The sequence below is a fragment of the Oreochromis aureus genome, linkage group 1, assembly GCF_013358895.1.
Source record: "Oreochromis aureus strain Israel breed Guangdong linkage group 1, ZZ_aureus, whole genome shotgun sequence".
NCBI lineage: Eukaryota > Metazoa > Chordata > Actinopteri > Cichliformes > Cichlidae > Oreochromis > Oreochromis aureus.
Window position 1 is genome coordinate 30,841,962 of NC_052942.1, and position 18,749 is coordinate 30,860,710.

General features: G+C 38.7%; 1 protein-coding gene across 1 annotated transcript; it reads right to left on the bottom strand.

The window, feature by feature from the left end:
• Positions 1 to 1,086: 1,086 nt before the first annotated feature.
• On the bottom strand, positions 1,087 to 18,461 carry loxl1 (lysyl oxidase-like 1). The gene is made up of 7 exons (XM_031746519.2): positions 16,898 to 18,461; positions 12,497 to 12,605; positions 11,114 to 11,251; positions 6,655 to 6,811; positions 6,191 to 6,286; positions 5,668 to 5,783; positions 1,087 to 3,623 (listed from the first exon to the last, which is right to left on the bottom strand). Exons 1-7 carry the CDS (start codon positions 17,985 to 17,987, stop codon positions 3,617 to 3,619), a joined length of 1,713 nt encoding a protein of 570 aa, XP_031602379.1. The 5' UTR covers positions 17,988 to 18,461; the 3' UTR covers positions 1,087 to 3,616.
• Positions 18,462 to 18,749: the final 288 nt, after the last annotated feature.

Consider the following 18,749-nt stretch of genomic DNA (forward strand, 5'->3'; position numbering starts at 1 on the left):
ATCAAAAAGGCCCTAAGTAAATGTGGTTATCCCAGCTAGACATTTGTCAAAGCTGGGAAGGCACCTAAAGAAATCTCCAGGTGATCCGGGAGAGAAGGAAAACTGCTGCCTAAGTGAAAACTGTTAGTGATCCCTTATGTGTCAGGAGTATTGGAAGAGCTGAGACACTTTTTCTCTAAACACTGCAACTCTCTGGCTTGCAAACCCCAAAACACGCTGTCCCAAAAATTGGTCCACCCCAAGAATCCGGTCCCCTGACACAAACAGAGGAATATAGTGTTAAGTGCAAAGACAATTCCCATGATTTATACACTCTGGCTAAGCCGATGGCACAACACAGAAGAGCTTACTCGTCAGGCCAGGACTCCACAGTCTATTTACACTTACAGGCCACTCTTTTAATGATGAGGATGTACACAATCTTGGACAATCACACCATCTTACATCTTGCTGTGATTGCAGCCATTCCCCAACTCTCTGTGAATGTTACTTATGACCATTGATCAATTGTCATTGATCAGTGTTTGTTGATCAATTTGCATATTATTGATCAACTGACTTCACAGTCCGTTGTTCATCAGTGTACTAGTTTTAGTCATTATGCAAATATACTGTTTATAAGTTTGGGGAAACTGGATTCAGCTGAGACTGAAGAAGTCATTTGGATAAGTGATGAAACATTTCTCCCACTCAAAACACTACGAGCAGACAGTTTGTTTTTTGATTACATGACTGATTCATTTGGTGTCACCAAGCAGCTGCATTCATTATTTGGTTTTTGTCAGTATCTTATATGGAGGGTGTATTTTTCTTTACTTGTAAAGGTCAGATTTGCATCCAAGCCGGAATCATGCCTGACAAAATAACATGCAGTACTTGGGAAAATGCCTTTGTGTATTAAACATATCACAGCTAATCTCTTACGAAGGCGGTGAATTCGGTAACTTGTTACACTTGTCATAGAGCATTTCCCTTAGATTAGGTGATACATGCTACATGTGAGCTCACATGCAAACCTGCTGCATGAAGCACCGTCAACTATTGCTGTAAGAGCAGTGCATATAATCAACCTTATGTGCACACAGCAAACATGTAAATGTATTTATTATATAAGACATTTTTGACAGATGTTCACTGTTAGAAAAATACGGCATAGCCTCAAGACATGTTAAAAATGCTGCATGTTAATCTACACATAAGCTTTTACTCCACCGAATGTCAGAGTCACAAGTTGTTGGATTTTTCTTGGTAAGTGTACAGTATGATCATGATCTACAGACTGGGTTAAAGAACTAAGCATTTACAGTACAATATGAAAGACCTGCACAGAAAGGGGAAAAATTTCGATATAAAAAGCTTGAAAACACACACACACAAAAAATAACAGTAATAATCACATTTTGGTGCTTTGTCATTTGGCCAACACTTACATAATAGAAACCAGATTCTTACCAAAAAAATATAAACTTAAATATTAAAGTACCACTTAAGATGTTCTTGTGATGAAACCCAAGTTTAGCCACTATTTATGACTGAAAAACTGTGTGCAAAACCCATTTAATCTTTTTACATTATGTATTTATCTCTCTATATAAGTACTGCTATTGTTAGTGGCAGGGTCTGTGAGTCTATGCTTAAATCCAATTATATCATTACATGCATGCACGGGCAACCATGCATGCATGTAATCCAGCATTATTGTTTGTAATTTTATCTCACTGCATATCCTCACACTTCACTCTCTCTACACTATATCTATGCTTTATTAACTTACTGCTTACAGAACATTTGCTACTGTTGCTGCATCACAATAAAAATGCTCCTCTGGCGAAACATGGGGCAACTTCTATTGTAGTGTGCACACGCACAAATACGCAAAAATAAGCAAGTTTTCTCTTAGGTACAATCAAGTACAATCAATCATCAAAATTGCATCAGCAAGAGAAAAAAATAAATAATGTTCTTTTTGGCTTTTTTGATAGTAGATCAGTTGTAAATATTGGATGAAGTAGGATGATTGATTTGCCTCATCGTAGCACATGGCTGAATGTAGAAAATGTAACCATGGTTTGCTAATGGCATTATGGAAAAATGCTAGCTATTACTGACCTAAGTGAAAAAATAATATGAGTTTGTTTGTCTTAATTGTAAACAAATCTTCGACTTATCCTTAGATAGTATACATAGTATAAACACAGAGCATTTAAGTCAAATCAACCAGGACCGAGATCCTGAAGGACTAAAACTATTTTTCTAAAGTTATAATTTGGAGTGCGTGCTCAATGATATTGCCAGTTGATTTATGGTTTTTACCTGTGTGTTGTAACCGATTGGTAGGCAGCCATGGTAAACCACTGCAGGGATATCATTTCAAAACAACAGCTCATGAGTTGGAGAGGTAGGTAGTGACAGCTTTCTGGCACTCTGCATTATCATGTTAAGGCATAGCAGTAGTGTGTCTTTTTTCCAACAACATATACTAGTTGAGTAATTCAGATTATCAAGAAAGGAAAAAAATATAGGTATTCACTGAATTTCACAATTACAGTAACAGATCAAAATGGATACAACAAAATAATATCAATTATTAAAAACATGCATCTCTGGAATATTTGTATACACATTCTTCACATGGTATAGATGACCTATGTGTCATCTGACCAGTGCTGGTGATTGAAGAAGAGACCACAAGATAGTGTAAGCATAGTGCTTGTGAATCTTATTTGTTGGAAAGAACTGATTTCTGCCAGCTGAGCTTCCTGTTACTGTTAAACTGAAATAAGAAAGGAGAAAAGACGACATAACTCAAATATCTGAGGTTTTGGAGGAAAACTATGTCCGCTACTGACAGTCTGTCTTTTTGCTGACTTCAAATTTGATGTTGCCAAATGAAAATATGACCTGCTGTCTTCCTCTTGCTGTTAACACAACATTAAACAGGATGTGCCCAGAGAGTCACAGGATTCCAGCCTGATCCACTGAGGCAGTGAAGAGAGAGAAAGAGAAAAAACTAACACATTATAGTTCTTCTGAGTCACTGGGCATCTCTGTCTGCCCCCACACTGCATGGATGAATGCACCTGGGAAGACTTTGTCCCCTAATTTTATTTGTTGGATTCCAGCTGAACCCTGACTTGTCTGGAACACTCATTTCAGCATGGGCACCATTTCATGCTTTTTATAATTCAAACAAAGCCACTCTGCGGGGGTGGCACAGCATAGATGTTTGTGTGGATATACACAAACATAAACACCTCTTTGAAAGTCAGTGATGTGTCCTAGCATGTAACCAAGCCAGACTGGTACCGTGGCAATATGAGATATGTAAGTGGGTGGGCAATATTATAGAACAGATTACAGGGAAGTGAACTGTTGGTTCATTATTGGGATACTGACATGCGTTATGCATTATGCAGCAGTGCATACTTGTACTACTACCTCAGCACAATCTGATTGCTGGTGGAACCTATGTTTTTTTTTGTCTGCCTGGGATTGCAAAACAGTGCAAAAAGCAGAGACAAACGCCAACAATGAACCAACAAGAAATGGATTCCATTCACATTTCAATGGAATAGCGATCAGGGTCACTCTAATGTGGCAGCCTTCCAGTGTCTGATCAAGACCTGTAAGACAAACACATAAGAAACAACATCTGTGTTACATTTTTGGGAGAGAAATTTGGAGATGCTCTGTCACCAGTATCATTACTTTCCTTTTTGCTGTATCTTTCTCATACTCATTAATGTATACATATTTAGGACCTTCATGAATGATTAGTTGTGCTGACATGGGGATTTTACAGTGTTGAGACAGTTGTAAATGTACTCTACCTTTAAGTTTTGTCTATAGTTCTTTGAGGTGATGGGAGGTTTGAAGCGACTGTTGTTGTGAACTGAAGTGAGTTGTACTGAATTAGAATAATTGCTTTATGAAAGGGGATATGTGTCAGCTATCCAGGTAGCTTAATAAAGTAAATGCTATTTGAAAAGATTTTTAAGGTATAAACTCTGTGCAACAAATTAAGATTGTGAGGTTCAAACCTGCTATCATAATAATATTATCTAAATGACGGTTTTCTGTTTTCTTTCTGCCGTCTGGGGGTTGTTTGCATCTGCAGCCTGAAGTAAAATTGCCAGACAGTGTGAGTCATGGTCAGATGCAAAACTCACAAATGCTGATTTTCAGTTTACTTTAAACAATCTAATTTAAACCTTTTATTGCTCCGTTTATATAAACTGAATAAAAAAACTGCATGACTTATGACTGGCTTTTGAGACAGAGACTGGTGGTCCATCATCTACTCTGGCTTGTGATAGAGTAGCTGAGGTACAATGAGGCTTTATTTCACCTACTTCTAATGTTATTCTAAAGGCTGATTAGCTTCGAGGATAAGCTTCCATGTACTTGGCCAAATACTACACTGACTTGTGCCAGTCATGAAGTGGTCTTTTAAATGTAGCCTGTAACTTCATGTGCCCAATATAGTTGTATGTAGTCCTTGGCTGTAGAACAAGGTGTACTGCTTTTAAGTAAGATGAAGAAGAGAAATAAGTGCCAGAGCCCTAGCATGAGAAGAGCCCTCAAAAACTTTGTCATTTAGGGCAAGATTTAAATTTTTTGTTATCATCACAAAAACTGTAATTCAGTGGTTAAATTAAAAGTTTAACAGGCAATCCCTTTGCAATAATATCCAAGCTTTTAGGGTCTCAAGTTTGAATGTTTGGTCTGCTCCACAGACGGCACCTTTAGCTTTACTAAGTTTCATTATGCTGCTTCGATGCAGCACAAACTACACTAGCACTTATTGAAGCTTAGTACCATTCTGCTAATAAAACATGATTATAATGAGCACTTTAGTTTTATTACAATAAGCCTTTCTTAGTGTAGTGCTACAAAATATACTTACATAAATCATGTCATTTAGATTAAAATGTAACTATAGACATCTCTTTCATGTGATCACAGATAAAGTGATGATAAAGAAAAAGATAAGGACACTTGATATGTTGATATCATAGTTATCTATGGCAGCAGGACTTTTAGCACCTCACTGCAGCATACAAATCTTTTATTGACATCCGCAGTTAAAAAAAAACTATTATACTAGTATACTATTATATCCAGTTTTTATTAGTGTGAATATGCTTTGGCAAACATATTTTAAGGTTTTGTTTCACTGCACCAGTGTAACAAAGGGAGATTAGTTGGAGCACTCAAACCTCTTTATATAAAGTCTTTTCAAGAGGATATGATAGTAATTCAGAGTGCAATGATACACTTCCTAATAGCACTATTAACAAGTTCAACACCCCTACATCTCCCTTTGAGGGAGAATATCAAAGTTTCAGAGGCTCTTAATCTTAATGGGAGAATGAGAGCATAATTCATTAAATCATCAAATATTTCAACCACGAACCCATTAAGTCCACTAAGTACTTCAAAACACTGCAGCTCTTCAGATAGTTGCATTCAGCCTCCACCTTATCATATGATTTAATGTAACTCAGTGGTGGGAAAGTGACACAAACCCTGATTTAAAGTTTTCACTTCAGTTTCCATTTGATAAAAGCATTTTTTTCCAGGGAAAGGTCTTTAAATTGGGAGAGCATTACAAATGCAATAATTAACCTCGCAGTGAATTAATGTCGTACATTTTGTCTTACTTACTGTGCTATCTTGCAGTTTTTCGTTGTAACAAACCGTCCTGTGTAGTGAATGTTACACCTAACCACATTGTTGGTAAAGTCTGACTCCAGCACCAAGAACTTGGGATTAACCTGGAGCTGGAGATTAAACAAAGAGGGAAGATTATAATTTACCATAAACACAAATCATTGCAAACACTGGCTACAAATAATGGCACTGGTATAGATGAGAATAAAATATTCTTAACTGCATTATGAATAACTCTGAACTGAATGTATAGATCTTTTTGTGTGGACATTGGAGCAATATTGATTAAATAAAATATGCATGAACAACAGACAATATGATAGATGGGAAACCAGTGGCACTGAACCATAAGGTGCTGCAACCTGAAAAACTCCAGATAACAAGAAACCTAAAAACTTCATGACCTGGATCAATTTGTTTTGGTGGCCTTGACCCTTTCTCACTCTATGAAATGTACTCTTGTGCTGCTCGCTAACTTGCCATGCCCATGCACGTCTGAGTCTCACTTGACTCTTACCTTTAGTATATAGTTTCCTGGTTGGATGTCAGTGATATCTATCCACTGGCAGTCAATATCAGCATTGTAAGTATCGTAGCAGCCTGGGCTCAGACCCTGAAGAAAAAGAGGCAAAAAGAGAGGTCGTAAGGAATACTGATCTATGCCAAAAACAGCTGTAATGGTCAAAAAGTAAATACGATCGGATTATCTAATAAACATGAACAGAACATAGAAGTTTATTGCTAATGTAACATCAACAAGCTAAATTTCATAAGGGACCGTTTTTTACTAATACATTACATACATGTAAGATTTATGTATTGGTGAAATACTGATATGTTTATTTCATTTTTACAGGTGGACTAGTCACAAAATGCATACCTACAGAGGATGGATATTGGCCTGGTTCCTGATAACTATGATGTGAACCACCAAAGAATAATTGTCATTATCTCCACTTCTGATTTTGTTTCTTGGATTACCTGAGTGTGAGCAGTGCAGGCATATCGCTTCAGGTGACCAAAGTCACATGTCGTGTCCTCCAGGCAGAAGCTAGCCTTGTGTCCCTCCGCCACTTTACGACCAGTACTGACCTCAAGTAAATCATAATGGCTGAACTCATCCATACTATGGTAATGTCTGTCAGAATGAGCAAACACACAATCAAAGTGGGCATCAAAAAGTTCAAACCAATGCTAATATTAGCAGTTATACAGTGTATCCCCATGGTAAAGTGTCATAAGAGAAATTACAATTAGTTTATTAATGCCGTTATGCTGCTATTGTAATTGCATTGCCTTCTTTGCTTAATTTTAAGTAATTCAAATTTAAACTTCTAAGACAAAAACTGAATTGATGTACTGCCTATTCAGCCTGGTGACCTCAGCTGTTAACATTTTGTAACTGACGTTGCACCTTGACTGAACACATCATAAATCATGAAAGGGTAATGATACTAATTAATGACAACAATAAAGCATTGCTGAAGCAAGGTATTAGCACCCTAATGATGTATGAATGTTACTAATTAGCTTGTACAAATCGGCAAGATCAGAGGTGTTTGCGTGTGTGTGTGGGTGTGAGTTGGTGTTTGCATTTTTTTTTTGTTTGAGCATGGTTATTTTTAAGCGTGCATGCACATATCAATGTGTGTCATTTGTGTGTCACAGTATGAACACATTGCTATGCCTCTGTGTTTGTGTGTTTGCACAGCTTTAGCAGCTTAGGAAAGCCTGGATGCACATGACCACTGATCATCTCAACTGAACCAGAATATCAACCGAGTGGCTCTTAGTGTATGACTCTGTCAACGAGCCGGTCCATTTGAAATCATCTGCAATATTAACTGCTATGTGGCTTGATCATCTCCTAAATGTCAAAGTGACCCAGGATACTATTCGCTTTTTACAAGCATGCTGTGGACATAATTGTGGTGCAAGCAGGCATGTGCATATTTGCATTGAGAAGTGACAACATAATTTGATGTTGATGAGGAAAGCCCTACTTCTGGGTCACTATTTTGATGGATTTTTGCAAAGCACTTGCAAGAACTGAGTTATTAAAACATAAAAAATAGAAATATGCATTTCTTTGCCAAATTCGTTTCACTTTTTTTTTTTGTTTGCCTTTCTTTATTTTCCCACATACACAAGTTTAAAGCATTTTCTTTAACTTGAGTTTACATGGTTCTGTTTTAAAGGACAATAAATGACAAAGAAAATATCTGTGATATTGCACTTGTTCCAGTGCACCAGCAGGAGTAGTTGATGGGTTTCTTTACATGATGTTATTCGTTATATATTATACAGATACAGTGTTATAGCAGCAAGACTTATATTCTAAATAGCTACAGTTATAAAACTATTAATTAATGTATAGATGTAGTCTAAGTTGGAGAATGTAGGGGAAAACTAAATTCAAATAATAAAAAAGCCTATGCCAAGTTTTTAAAAAAAACAATCAATACATTATGCATTACAGGAATTAAACACTTAAATTAGTAGTTGTAATATTTTTTTATATCATTGCTAAGTTCCTCGATTGCTTCGTCGTGGTGGAGACTGTAGCTATAGCGGGTGAGGTAAGCACTGGATCCGTTACTCTCAGACACACTCAGACTATATAAATATTGCTCTTTTGCCTTACTTCATAGCCTGTGTTTCAACACAGCAACAGCTTTTACTGGAACAGTCATTAAAGATTGAAGGATGGCTTGGAAGGAAAAGTGGGTACTTTCCACTGATGGAGCAAGTGACCATTCAAGGACTCATTTGTTCCATAGAAGAGCCACCCAATTAGGGAATGATTTCAGGTGGAAACCTGTCTGTTGTTATCTAAGGCTAAACACTGTCTTCATTCTAACTCAGGCCATAAATTACTATTTTGTCTCTTTTGGCGTACAAATATCGATGACTGTGGCTGTTTATATCCTGTTTTTTTATTGGGGGGCAAACGGGTACACACGCAATTTGTGTGAGTGCATACATTCACATTTGTGTATAAAACAAGGAGGGAACTTGAAGGCCTGGAATGCTGAAACACAGCATTTGTTTGTGTTCCTGGAACTGGCATTCATTTCAGTGGCAGTCTTGAGATGATTATCTTCAGCAAGTGTGTGTATGTGTTTGTGAAATAGAAAGAAAGGGTGCAGGAAGCAAAGCTGGATGACGAGATGCCTGGAAGGGTCCCTCTCCTCTTTTGATTTTTGGATCCCCTTATTGACTATGTCAACTATAGGGAATGCAGTGTTGGAAGGACATATAGGGGATTTAACAAGAATAGCTTGTATTGGTAATGTACAAAACATTCCAATCCTTCTTAGTTGTGAGTCATTTTCCACTCGTCTAGCAACAAACAAGACTTTGAGGGTTCCTCAGATCAGAGCGAGGGTTATAAAACACGGGAATTACAGTAGGTTCTTTAAGAGCTATTTAGCAGTGGCCTGACATTTGCCTTCCAAAATGTGGAGGACCAGGATATGAAGACATACATCAAAGCACCTGCATAAATAGTGGCTGTAATCTTTGACCAAAAAGGTCACATAGCTTAATACAGTTGTAACATATGAGAGTGAGATAAATAGAGCACAGGCTGAAGAATTCTATTAGTAACTTGTGAAAAATGAGTCAAACAGTTTTAATGAACTTCTGATTCTTCCACCACTGGAATAAAAAACATGATCTACCTGGATTTCTTTGTTCTCATTCGTGTAAAAAAAGATACAGAATTTCAACATTTTACAACCCTTGATGCTCAGAGAGAGCTGTTCTCATCCCTTTTTTGATACCTATGTGCAAAAAATAGGAATGGATGAAATGAAAAGCAAAACTGTCAACTGTCACTTGATTTGACAAAAATGTAGGGCAGGAAAGTTTATTGTGAGAATCTGGGCTAGAGATTTTCTTCCCCTAAAGAGGCTTCTTTGTAACCAAACACTCTGTCCCAGTAACCCATATCTGTGCTATCATACTTTAGCAGCAATTTGATCTGGTGTCATAGATTGACAGGAAAAATTGATTGATTTGTCATTCTGATCACACAGTCAGTGGAATGATTGCCTTGGCTTTCTGCCTCTTGGGAACCACTGTGTAAATGTAGACTGATGTCAAGCAGCAACAACACTGCCAATCTCCTAACGGCCAGTCAACATTCCTCTAAGATGAGAAAAGTAAGGAGAGCCTTGATCCTGCGTCAGCAAGCAGACTTGTTGAAATGGAGATAAAAACCAGCCTTCATTTAATATAATATAATATAAGAAAAGAATAATAATATGTCTCAAATCACCCCTTCATTACTTTTCTTAAATATTTGATCTTAGTCAACTTAATATACATATATACTAAATAAACTACAGCTTGTCCAGAATGCAGCAGCCAGCTGGACATGACTTCTATTTTAGCTTCTTAGTTACTGGTTAACTTTAGACTTGATTTGAAACATTTAATTGGCAGATATTAAGGCGCATTCTACACATTGTAGACTACACTTGCACTAAAGTATAGTAAAGATCATCTCACACCTTTTTTGCCAGGTGGCACCCTGGGGTCCTCAGCCAAGACTCTGTTAGCATGTCCAGAATCTCATCTGAGAACCTACGGAGGTTACCAGCCTTTTGTTGTTAGGGGACCTAGTCTCTAGAACAGTCTTCATGAGGCGATCAGATTAGCGAGTTCCCTAATATCTCTTAAAGACATATTTCTATATAAGGTCTGTGCACTGAGAAAGACAGTGAGAGTTCTGTTTGTCAAATTGGCCAAACCAACACAGCTGTATTCCATTATTTTTTGTGTAATGTGGCTTGGCTCTGGACTCAACAGGTTACCAACCTCTGTTCTGTAGCCAGATTACTGGAATAAGTGAAACAGGACTTTTTTAGTCAACCAGCTCAAGGTCTGTCCTTATTTGTGAAGTGATCATTTAGGCTACAACAGAGTTTTCATGATAGTGTGACACCCAAGACAGCTGACCTCACATCGCACTGAAAAACTGTAAAAGAATCTTTTAGGTGTCCCAGTTGGATATGCAGTCCTATACCCATTCAGGTGGCCATATGGCAATAAAGCTTTTAATACTGCAATTCACACAGTAGTTAAATACTGTTGCTTATGTTTTATTCCTCAGTGCAAAACACAGCTTGCTTGGGTGTGATGTATATTCTTGCTTTGGTGGATTCAGTGTAATTAACCATTCATATCTGATACTTCTCTGACTCTAAATTTTTAGCAACTAAACCTTGTAAGGAGTTTTTATTATTGGTATGTATCTGTCTCTCAAGCACAAAGAACAAAAAAATGTTCTCTTAATTGAAGTTGAAATAATTAAAACGGACAATTTTAGGACAACAATGAGGATATATTTTAAATATGTTGGTTAAAATAAATGCATTCATTCAACTGAATCTGAAAATCTGCTGTGCACTATTGTACATTATTAAGCACTTACTGATGACAGCTGTGCCACTCCCAGGTATGACGTGGCCTGTTCGGCATGAAGTCAGCAGTTCCCTTGTTCTTCACTCGCTGTGGAAATCGTAGCAGGACCCTCACATCATAGTCAGTGGTCTCAGAAGTATAGGCAGAGCTAAATTGTGCACATATATATGAAGACAAAAATGATGAGGGGGAGTGTTGGATGCAGGCATGTCTGTTTCTCATAACTAAGACAAGGAAAAAAAGAGCCCAGCTGAAAATCTTCGAGGCAGGAGCATAGTTACTAAATAATTCATTCTGCAGATTAAAACCATCTCTCCAAATACACTGTTTCAACATGGGCAGTGGGGGGAAAAAAACGCAACCTATACACAATTAACTTTTTGTGCGAAAAAGGAGGCACAACCTCGAGTTCACAATACCACTGAAGATCTAAGCCATTCATCTTGTGACTGTTGTTGACATTGGAGTGTATGGCAAATTACAACAGCCCATCTGTGGGTGATTGCTGCAGACTCAAGCAGGATATGAAAGGGCTTTGAGGGATGGCTGTGCTTGTGATGGGAAGAGAGCAAATAGAGGAGCCACAGGGACAACACACTTCCATCATTTCAATGGTGTCCTTAGTGCAGAGGCAGTCAAAGGGCCCAGGCCTGAGGCTCAGGGGATGCTTTTCACCAACACTGAGAAATGAAAGTAAGGACAGCCTCTATCCAGTCTTTTAGAGGGACCAGGATTTAGCTCATGTAAGTTGTGCTGTTAGTCAACTTTTTTTATTATTTATTTCAGAAATTATTGCACGGAATGCATATAATCCTGAAGGCTGAGTTCAAATAATGGATGGTTCACTCGCCGGTTAATGCTGCCCAAAGGTGAAGCAGCTCATAAAAACATGTTAGTCTTTCATAAAACTTTACATTTTGTTGTTAATAAACCAAAGTGTGTAACCTGGACAGGACTCTAGCCTAAAAAAAGTGCTACACAATTTAGTGTTTCCATTTACTGTTTTTGCAATCAGGCTCAATGCTGCCCTTAACCCCTTAATGCCCAGTGTATCATATTCCATACATACAGTTTTGGGTTTTTTTAAATACACTTCTACATAAAAGTGATTTTTCCCCCCTTGAAAAAACTAAATAAACTCCACAATAAATGTGGAATTTATTTAGTTGCAAATACAATACAAATTACAAATCATATATGGAAATTAAAATGTAATTAATTTTTTAAAAATTCAATAAACTCTCAATTTTCAAAGAAATTACAATATTTGGTAGTTATTTCATGGTTCGGACATTAAAAGGTTAAGCTATTGCAGAAATTTTTAAAATAAGAATTTGTCACAAGCACAATAACGAAAGAAATATACGAATAAACAAACAAAGAACATCTTTACCTGGACAGACATTTCTCCTCAGCAGCACAGCGAAGAGAGTACATGTGGGCTCTCTGAATATATGTCGAAGCCTGGACATAGTTGGGATCAGGGACCAGGTCAGGCAAACCTGAAAAAACATATAAACTTTTCAGCCTCCAAGTTTTCACCAAGTTATCCAGTATCACACAATGCTGCTACAAAAGAAGCTCTAACATTTGGAAACAAAAAATATTTTTATACATATAATTTGAATGCTGTAGTAATGAATTCACTGAAGTTCAAGCGGACAAATCCATTAAAACAAATCAAAATTCCAACACTGTCAAGTTCACCTAGTTTTCAACGTTCTTTTTTTTTAAGAGAAAGGTAAATAGAGTGGTGTTGATGGAAGAGATAATGGGGAACATTTCAGCAACATGCCCCACAGTTCAAGAGTGGGTCACACTATAGACCCAGTGACCACTAATTACTGTGCATTCCAGATTATTATCATAGCTTTCTAATGAGACACTTTCACTGTGAGGGGCCTCTTAGACAGAGGTGAATTAGGGGTCAAAGAGCACAAGAGTTACATCTGAATCCATTATCTACAAAATCCCCAAAACAAAAAAGAATTATACAGCCTCACCTGAATTATATGTACTTATAGTGTCAGTCTTATTAAATATACAGTATCATTTATTTAAAAGGTGGAAAAAAAGTATATACCTTGCTCGCCTACTTGCTCGGCTAATATAATGTGATCTTCCAAAATACAAATTTTGACATGAACATGTCACTTCAGCTTAACCTTAAATGTAACAAACAGACAAGTCATACCTGCTGGGGACAAGGCTAAATTTGGAAATGTCTGAGAGTATTACAGAAGGGCTGGTTGCAATTCAGCCCAGGTTTTTCATTATTTTTGTTTCTGAAAACAAGTGACAAAGATTAAGAGATGTAGAAAAGTAAACAGCAATACATAGAGAAAGCCAGACAGAGCGAGAGAATGTAATGTATGTGCCAGGGCAAAACAACAATGATCTCACACCAACTTCTGTTTTTAAACTGGGTCACTAACCACATCTGTTAGAAAAACTGAGGAATAAGTTGAAAGAAAAAAAAGCAGGCCTGACTTGCCAGCAATGGTCTCTGACATGGCTTATCACCTCTCTCTGTTTGGTTCGCAAAGGCCAGGCACATTTAAATGTGAGCTTGTTCAAACAACTGAAAGTCAAACCTTCTGACCTCTAAGCCTGGAAATCACCAAATCAAGAGCAATCTTTAATTCATGTTGTAGTGTGCTTTGACAAAAGACAAGAGTGCAATAGGAAAAACAAACATATCTTTTGATTTAGGACTCACAATAATGTGTTTAGTTGTAGCCTGTTTGTGGAAAATACACAGAAATGTCCTGGCATCTAACATCCAGGTGAGTCTCCCACCCCCCCCAACCTGCAAGTTTAAATAAGGACTTTCCCTTTGAGGAGGCTGTGTAAATATCCCATCTGACATCTCTCTCTGAAGAACACATACAGGACAGGGGAAGACTTCCTGCGCCAGACCATGTAAACACTGTAAACCAGTGTGAAACACAGAGGTTTTCCAACAGAACTCTCAACTCCAAATATTTTCTCCTCACCCTAGGAAGGCTTTGTTCTCTGCCCCCTAATCTTTTGAAATGTGAAAGTGGGTCTCTTTCAGAAGGATAAAGTGTATTGAGACACCAAAGCTGATCGGCTCTCAACAGCATGTGACAAAGCCGCACATTACACTCTAAGTGGGGCACAGAGAAAAGAAACTGAATCTTGCCAAGCTTTTTATACCATCGAATATAGGATAATAAAAGACATGAGGTCTCCCTTTCTAGATACTCCCATGTTGAGCTAGAGCTGTTACTGCAAAAAGATTGGAATACTTAAAATTCAGTGTTCTCATTTGAATATGTAGAATCATAATCACAACATCTGACCCACATGGTTAACTCTAAACTCAAATATTCCTTTGTTGGTTTATTTATATTTTCCACTTCTTGCAATATGGCATCTATGTCATGCATTTTGATGTTTATTAAACATTTTAGTTTTGGTGGTCAGTGAGAATGTTACAGATTAACTTTAGTGAGATGCTGAAATCTTTTCCTTGTATGCGAGAACATAGTGGTGAATGTAATGAATGCAATAACTGCAGCACTGTACAAGTTACTGTATAATTATTCTCACTCCTGACTGTAGGAGGCTTTGCTGGTGAATATGAGAATATGAATATTGAGCTATAAGGGTAAAGCTGGGTTAGATTTCTTTGCCAGAAAACTTCACTGAAGATTACATAGTATTCACAAAACCACTGTAAAGGAGTAGCTTCCAAAACTGGAAGGCACACAAAGCCTACACAGACAGAATCACATTTGTGACAATATAAAGTAAATGGCCTTGGTTGATCACCTTTATTTTGCAAATATGTCTCCGTTTTAATCATAATTTGATAAACTTATTATATGCTGAGAATGGCAGAGACGTGAGTTAAGCCTTTCCTCTTTCTAGGCCTGGGTTGTGGCTCATGTAAAGTGCCTCATAGCCAGTGTGGGTCAAGAAATATAGAAACCAACTTGTTAAACTGTTCTAATTTTGCACATATGGTTCTAGGGCCACATATTGTAGTATGTCACATCCTATTGGCTGCATATTATTTGGCATTCAAGCTGGTGGTTGTGCACTACAATCAGTGTTAACACCTGAGAAACAACTGCAGCTATTTGTACATTCATCTTTTTGTTGCCAGTGATGACATTTACCATGTTGCCCACCTCTGCTTAACCTGTCTAAGACCTCTATGTGCTTGGTATTTTACCTTTGAACTGATTTTAGTAGAAATTATTTGTAATGAGAATTCTTGTTATTGCAACTGATACTTATTATACTTGGTGTGTATTCTGTGCTTCACAGTGTCTGATACAATACACGACTGCATTTAAAAATGATAGTGTAAATACACTTCTCTTCTTACGTCACCTTTAACACAACTTTACTATAGATCAGAGTAGTTATTATGATACTGTACCAGTTTAATGCCTTGCTGTGACGCAGTGCAATAAAAATGTCAGCTTTTCAACAGCTCCCAGTGACTGAATCTTTATCAGAATGATTACTGAGAGCACTAAGGCATCTGCACACATGTTGGCTTTTTGTGCCTTGGAAATGGCTCCCAGCTCTAGAGTATTTAATGAATGAGTCTTGTAAGGCGTATAGCACACTAGAGAGACTGCTGTGCAGTATGGCAGATTATTGAGTAAAACAAAACGATAAACCTGCATTAACAGTCTGAGAATCTCATTGGAGGCCCTCATCTCCTCCCTATTCAAACCAGACACAGCTTCTGGCACGCAGAATATAGACACACATGTTGTTTGCATTGAACTAAGGCATTTTAAAATCTACACAGAGCTGAAAATAAACTACCTACCGAGAACAATACTGTAATAATTTATGAAAATAAGTGTTATTAATTGCTAATAGTTTAAAAGAAATCATACCCTATGGCGAATAAACATTTCAAAGACAGTTCGCTGCATGCTTTGACCCTCCTCATACTTCCCTTGAGGACTCTTACTAAATATTTATTTGATTTCCTGTAGCTGAAGCAATGGACCCCATGTGTTACAGGGACTTTCCACACTCTCCCTTCCCCTAAGGGAGTGGTGAAGTACTGTATCACCCTCCCTTGTTTCCCCTCAACTGCCATCAAACCCAGGAGGTAGCCACCAACACCCCGTCACCAGCCCCCTCCTATGAGGTCACCACCATCATTACTAAACTCCACACGCCTCATGAACCAGTCTACTTTGTAGAAGCACAGCACACCCCCACACAAAAACACAGGGTTTCTTGTGTCTGCTCTCTGTACATTGGCAGGCTTTGCTCGACACCTGGTTTCAATAACCATACAAGTGGGAAAAGATGAACCTTGTGTCGACTTTTCTTTGTTTGTAAACTGAAAGAGGTTGAATTTTAAACAGCTGTTTCATTCCGATTACTTCAGATTTCTGATAAACATGGAAGAAGATGACTGGAAAAACATTACGGTGTGGTTGAAAGGGTGGTGGCCTTTCTATTACACTCGGTCTTGCATATTTTGCATTCATATCTACAGCAACAAGAGAGATCAGATGGCCAGCTTTTCATTTTTTGCCTCACAGACTGAAATACCTTGGGTGAATGCCTAGAACTGAACATGTGCCCTGTTTGAACTGAAAATGTCAAATATAATAAGTGCTTCAAGATTTCCTTGAAAACCAAACACATTCTTGGATCTAAAGCCACTTCACTTGTGTGTCACAGCCTAGTTTAATATTATTAAGATGTAGCTAAATGCCCTGACCAAAGTGGTATATGAAAGATACACTGTGTTAGTTCATTAACGCCACAATAAACCATACTTTACCTCTCTGATTTGGTCGGTACACACTAACGCCATTCGAATTAGGGTTCTCAACAGCAGAATTTAGAGAATTTCTGCCTGAGGGAACAGACTGTACGAAGGGAGGCTGGGGCCTTCCAAATGGAGGAAACTGCTCATATTGGGGGCTCCTGACTGGCGGTTGATTGGCAGGTCCTGATCTGTCTACTATCACAGGAGAGGCCTGGTTGGCATCAGGGGCAGGAATGGCAGGAGCAGATTCCTCATTGTAGAGACTGTGAGTGTATCTGCGGTCCAGACCATCAGCAAATGGCGGCTGGGGAGCACGTGCAGGCACCACAGGATTGGATGCGTAGCTATATGACTGGTAGTAATGATAGCCATCATCAGTAAAGTCAGACGGAGAGCCTGGGAGCACAGGGGCCAAACCACCTCCATATCTACCTCCAGTATACCCTCGTCCAGTGCCATATCCTGTTCCAGCATACGCTCCACCAATAACAGGCTGAAAGGGGGGCTCGTAGCTCCTGACTGGTACATCCCCAAAACTAGGGTCATAAGGCACTGGTTGGAAAGGAGGCTGTTGAGGCAACGGGTACTGTGGGTAGGTTGGTATATTATATGAAGATGAAGAAAAGGAAGAGGATGATGATACTGAAGAAGAGCCTGTAGATGGCCGGAAGCGACTGCTAGAGGATCCCTGGAATTGGCTACTTCCAGTGCTACCTGTGGTTTGTCTCCAGTTATCAGGCACTTGTCCAAAGCCAAAAGGATGCCTTGCCTGTCCACGGACAGTTTCAGAGGATCCTCTTGAAGGAGCCTGTCTGCGGACATTGCCTCCTTGAGGTCTGCGTGAAGAGCGTGGACGAGAATCTGCCACAACCACCCTCGGACCTCTGTCCTGGGTCCCTTCCCCAGCAGGAATGTATTCAGCTCCACTGTTCAGTAGGCTAAAAACCTGGCCATTGTTCTCCCACTGAATCACCTGCCTCCATGGGGTGGAAGAGCTGTCTTGCCCTTCACCCTGGCTCTGTCCCTGAGTCTGTGTGGCAACCTGAGCCTGCCCTGAACTCAACGGGATGAATGCCAAACATGCCACAAAAAGAGAAAACATACTGGCTCCAACGACAGCACAACTCCCAGAAAGCTAGACAAAAAAACAACAACCAAAAAGCAACAAAAACAAAAACAAACTAACAAAAAAATACCTTCCAAGTCCACCAGAAAATCAAACTTAAACCACCTGCAGTTCTGTCAATAAAACATGTGTTTCCTCCTCCCGTGGGTAGAGCTTTGGTGCAAGTGTTGAGAAAGATGCAGAGTTGAAAAGCCTGTGGTTAAGTGCATCTGCGGTTCTTCACTGCCAGCAGTAGAGGAGGTTGAATGTGCATTCAGGAGCAATGACACCCAGGAGAGTGAAAATGGGGTTCAGAAAACCCACTATTGGTGTTACCCTCTGCTAGTGCTATGAGAATATGCCCTGACTTCTCGTGTGTCTTCTAGCTCGCCTGTCAGTAGACTGAGCATTGCTCTCTGCCTTCAAAAAAGAAAAGCCTGTGCACTGCACGACTGCAAGCTTCTATTTGCCTGATTGCTTACAACGGGTTGTGAAAAAAAATCTCAAACTTTTTCTCTTTTTTTTCCTTTTTTTTTTTAAGGGGAGGTCCTGCATGGCCCTAGTGCTAGTGATATTCCTTGCATGAGCTTCCCCAGAGTCAACATTATTATCTTCAAAAGAATTCAGACATAGTAACACATCTTTCTTTTATTCTTGCATGAATTCTTGTAAGCCAATATAGACAGAGTGACCTTGACGACTCCAGAGGCTTGTTAAATTGACACTCTGTTTTTAAAACTTTTGAAATTACAGCACCCT

Excerpts from the sequence above, each read along its gene's own strand:
- loxl1 (XM_031746519.2), bottom strand. The coding sequence starts at position 17,987 with ATGTTTTCTCTTTTTGTGGCATGTTTGGCATTCATCCCGTTGAGTTCA. Across the intron at positions 12,606-16,897 it reads GTACCGACCAAATCAGAGAG|GTTTGCCTGACCTGGTCCCT; the intron begins GTAAAGTATGGT and ends ATGTTTTTTCAG. Across the intron at positions 6,287-6,654 it reads CCTGCACTGCTCACACTCAG|GGTCTGAGCCCAGGCTGCTA; the intron begins GTAATCCAAGAA and ends CTTTTTCTTCAG.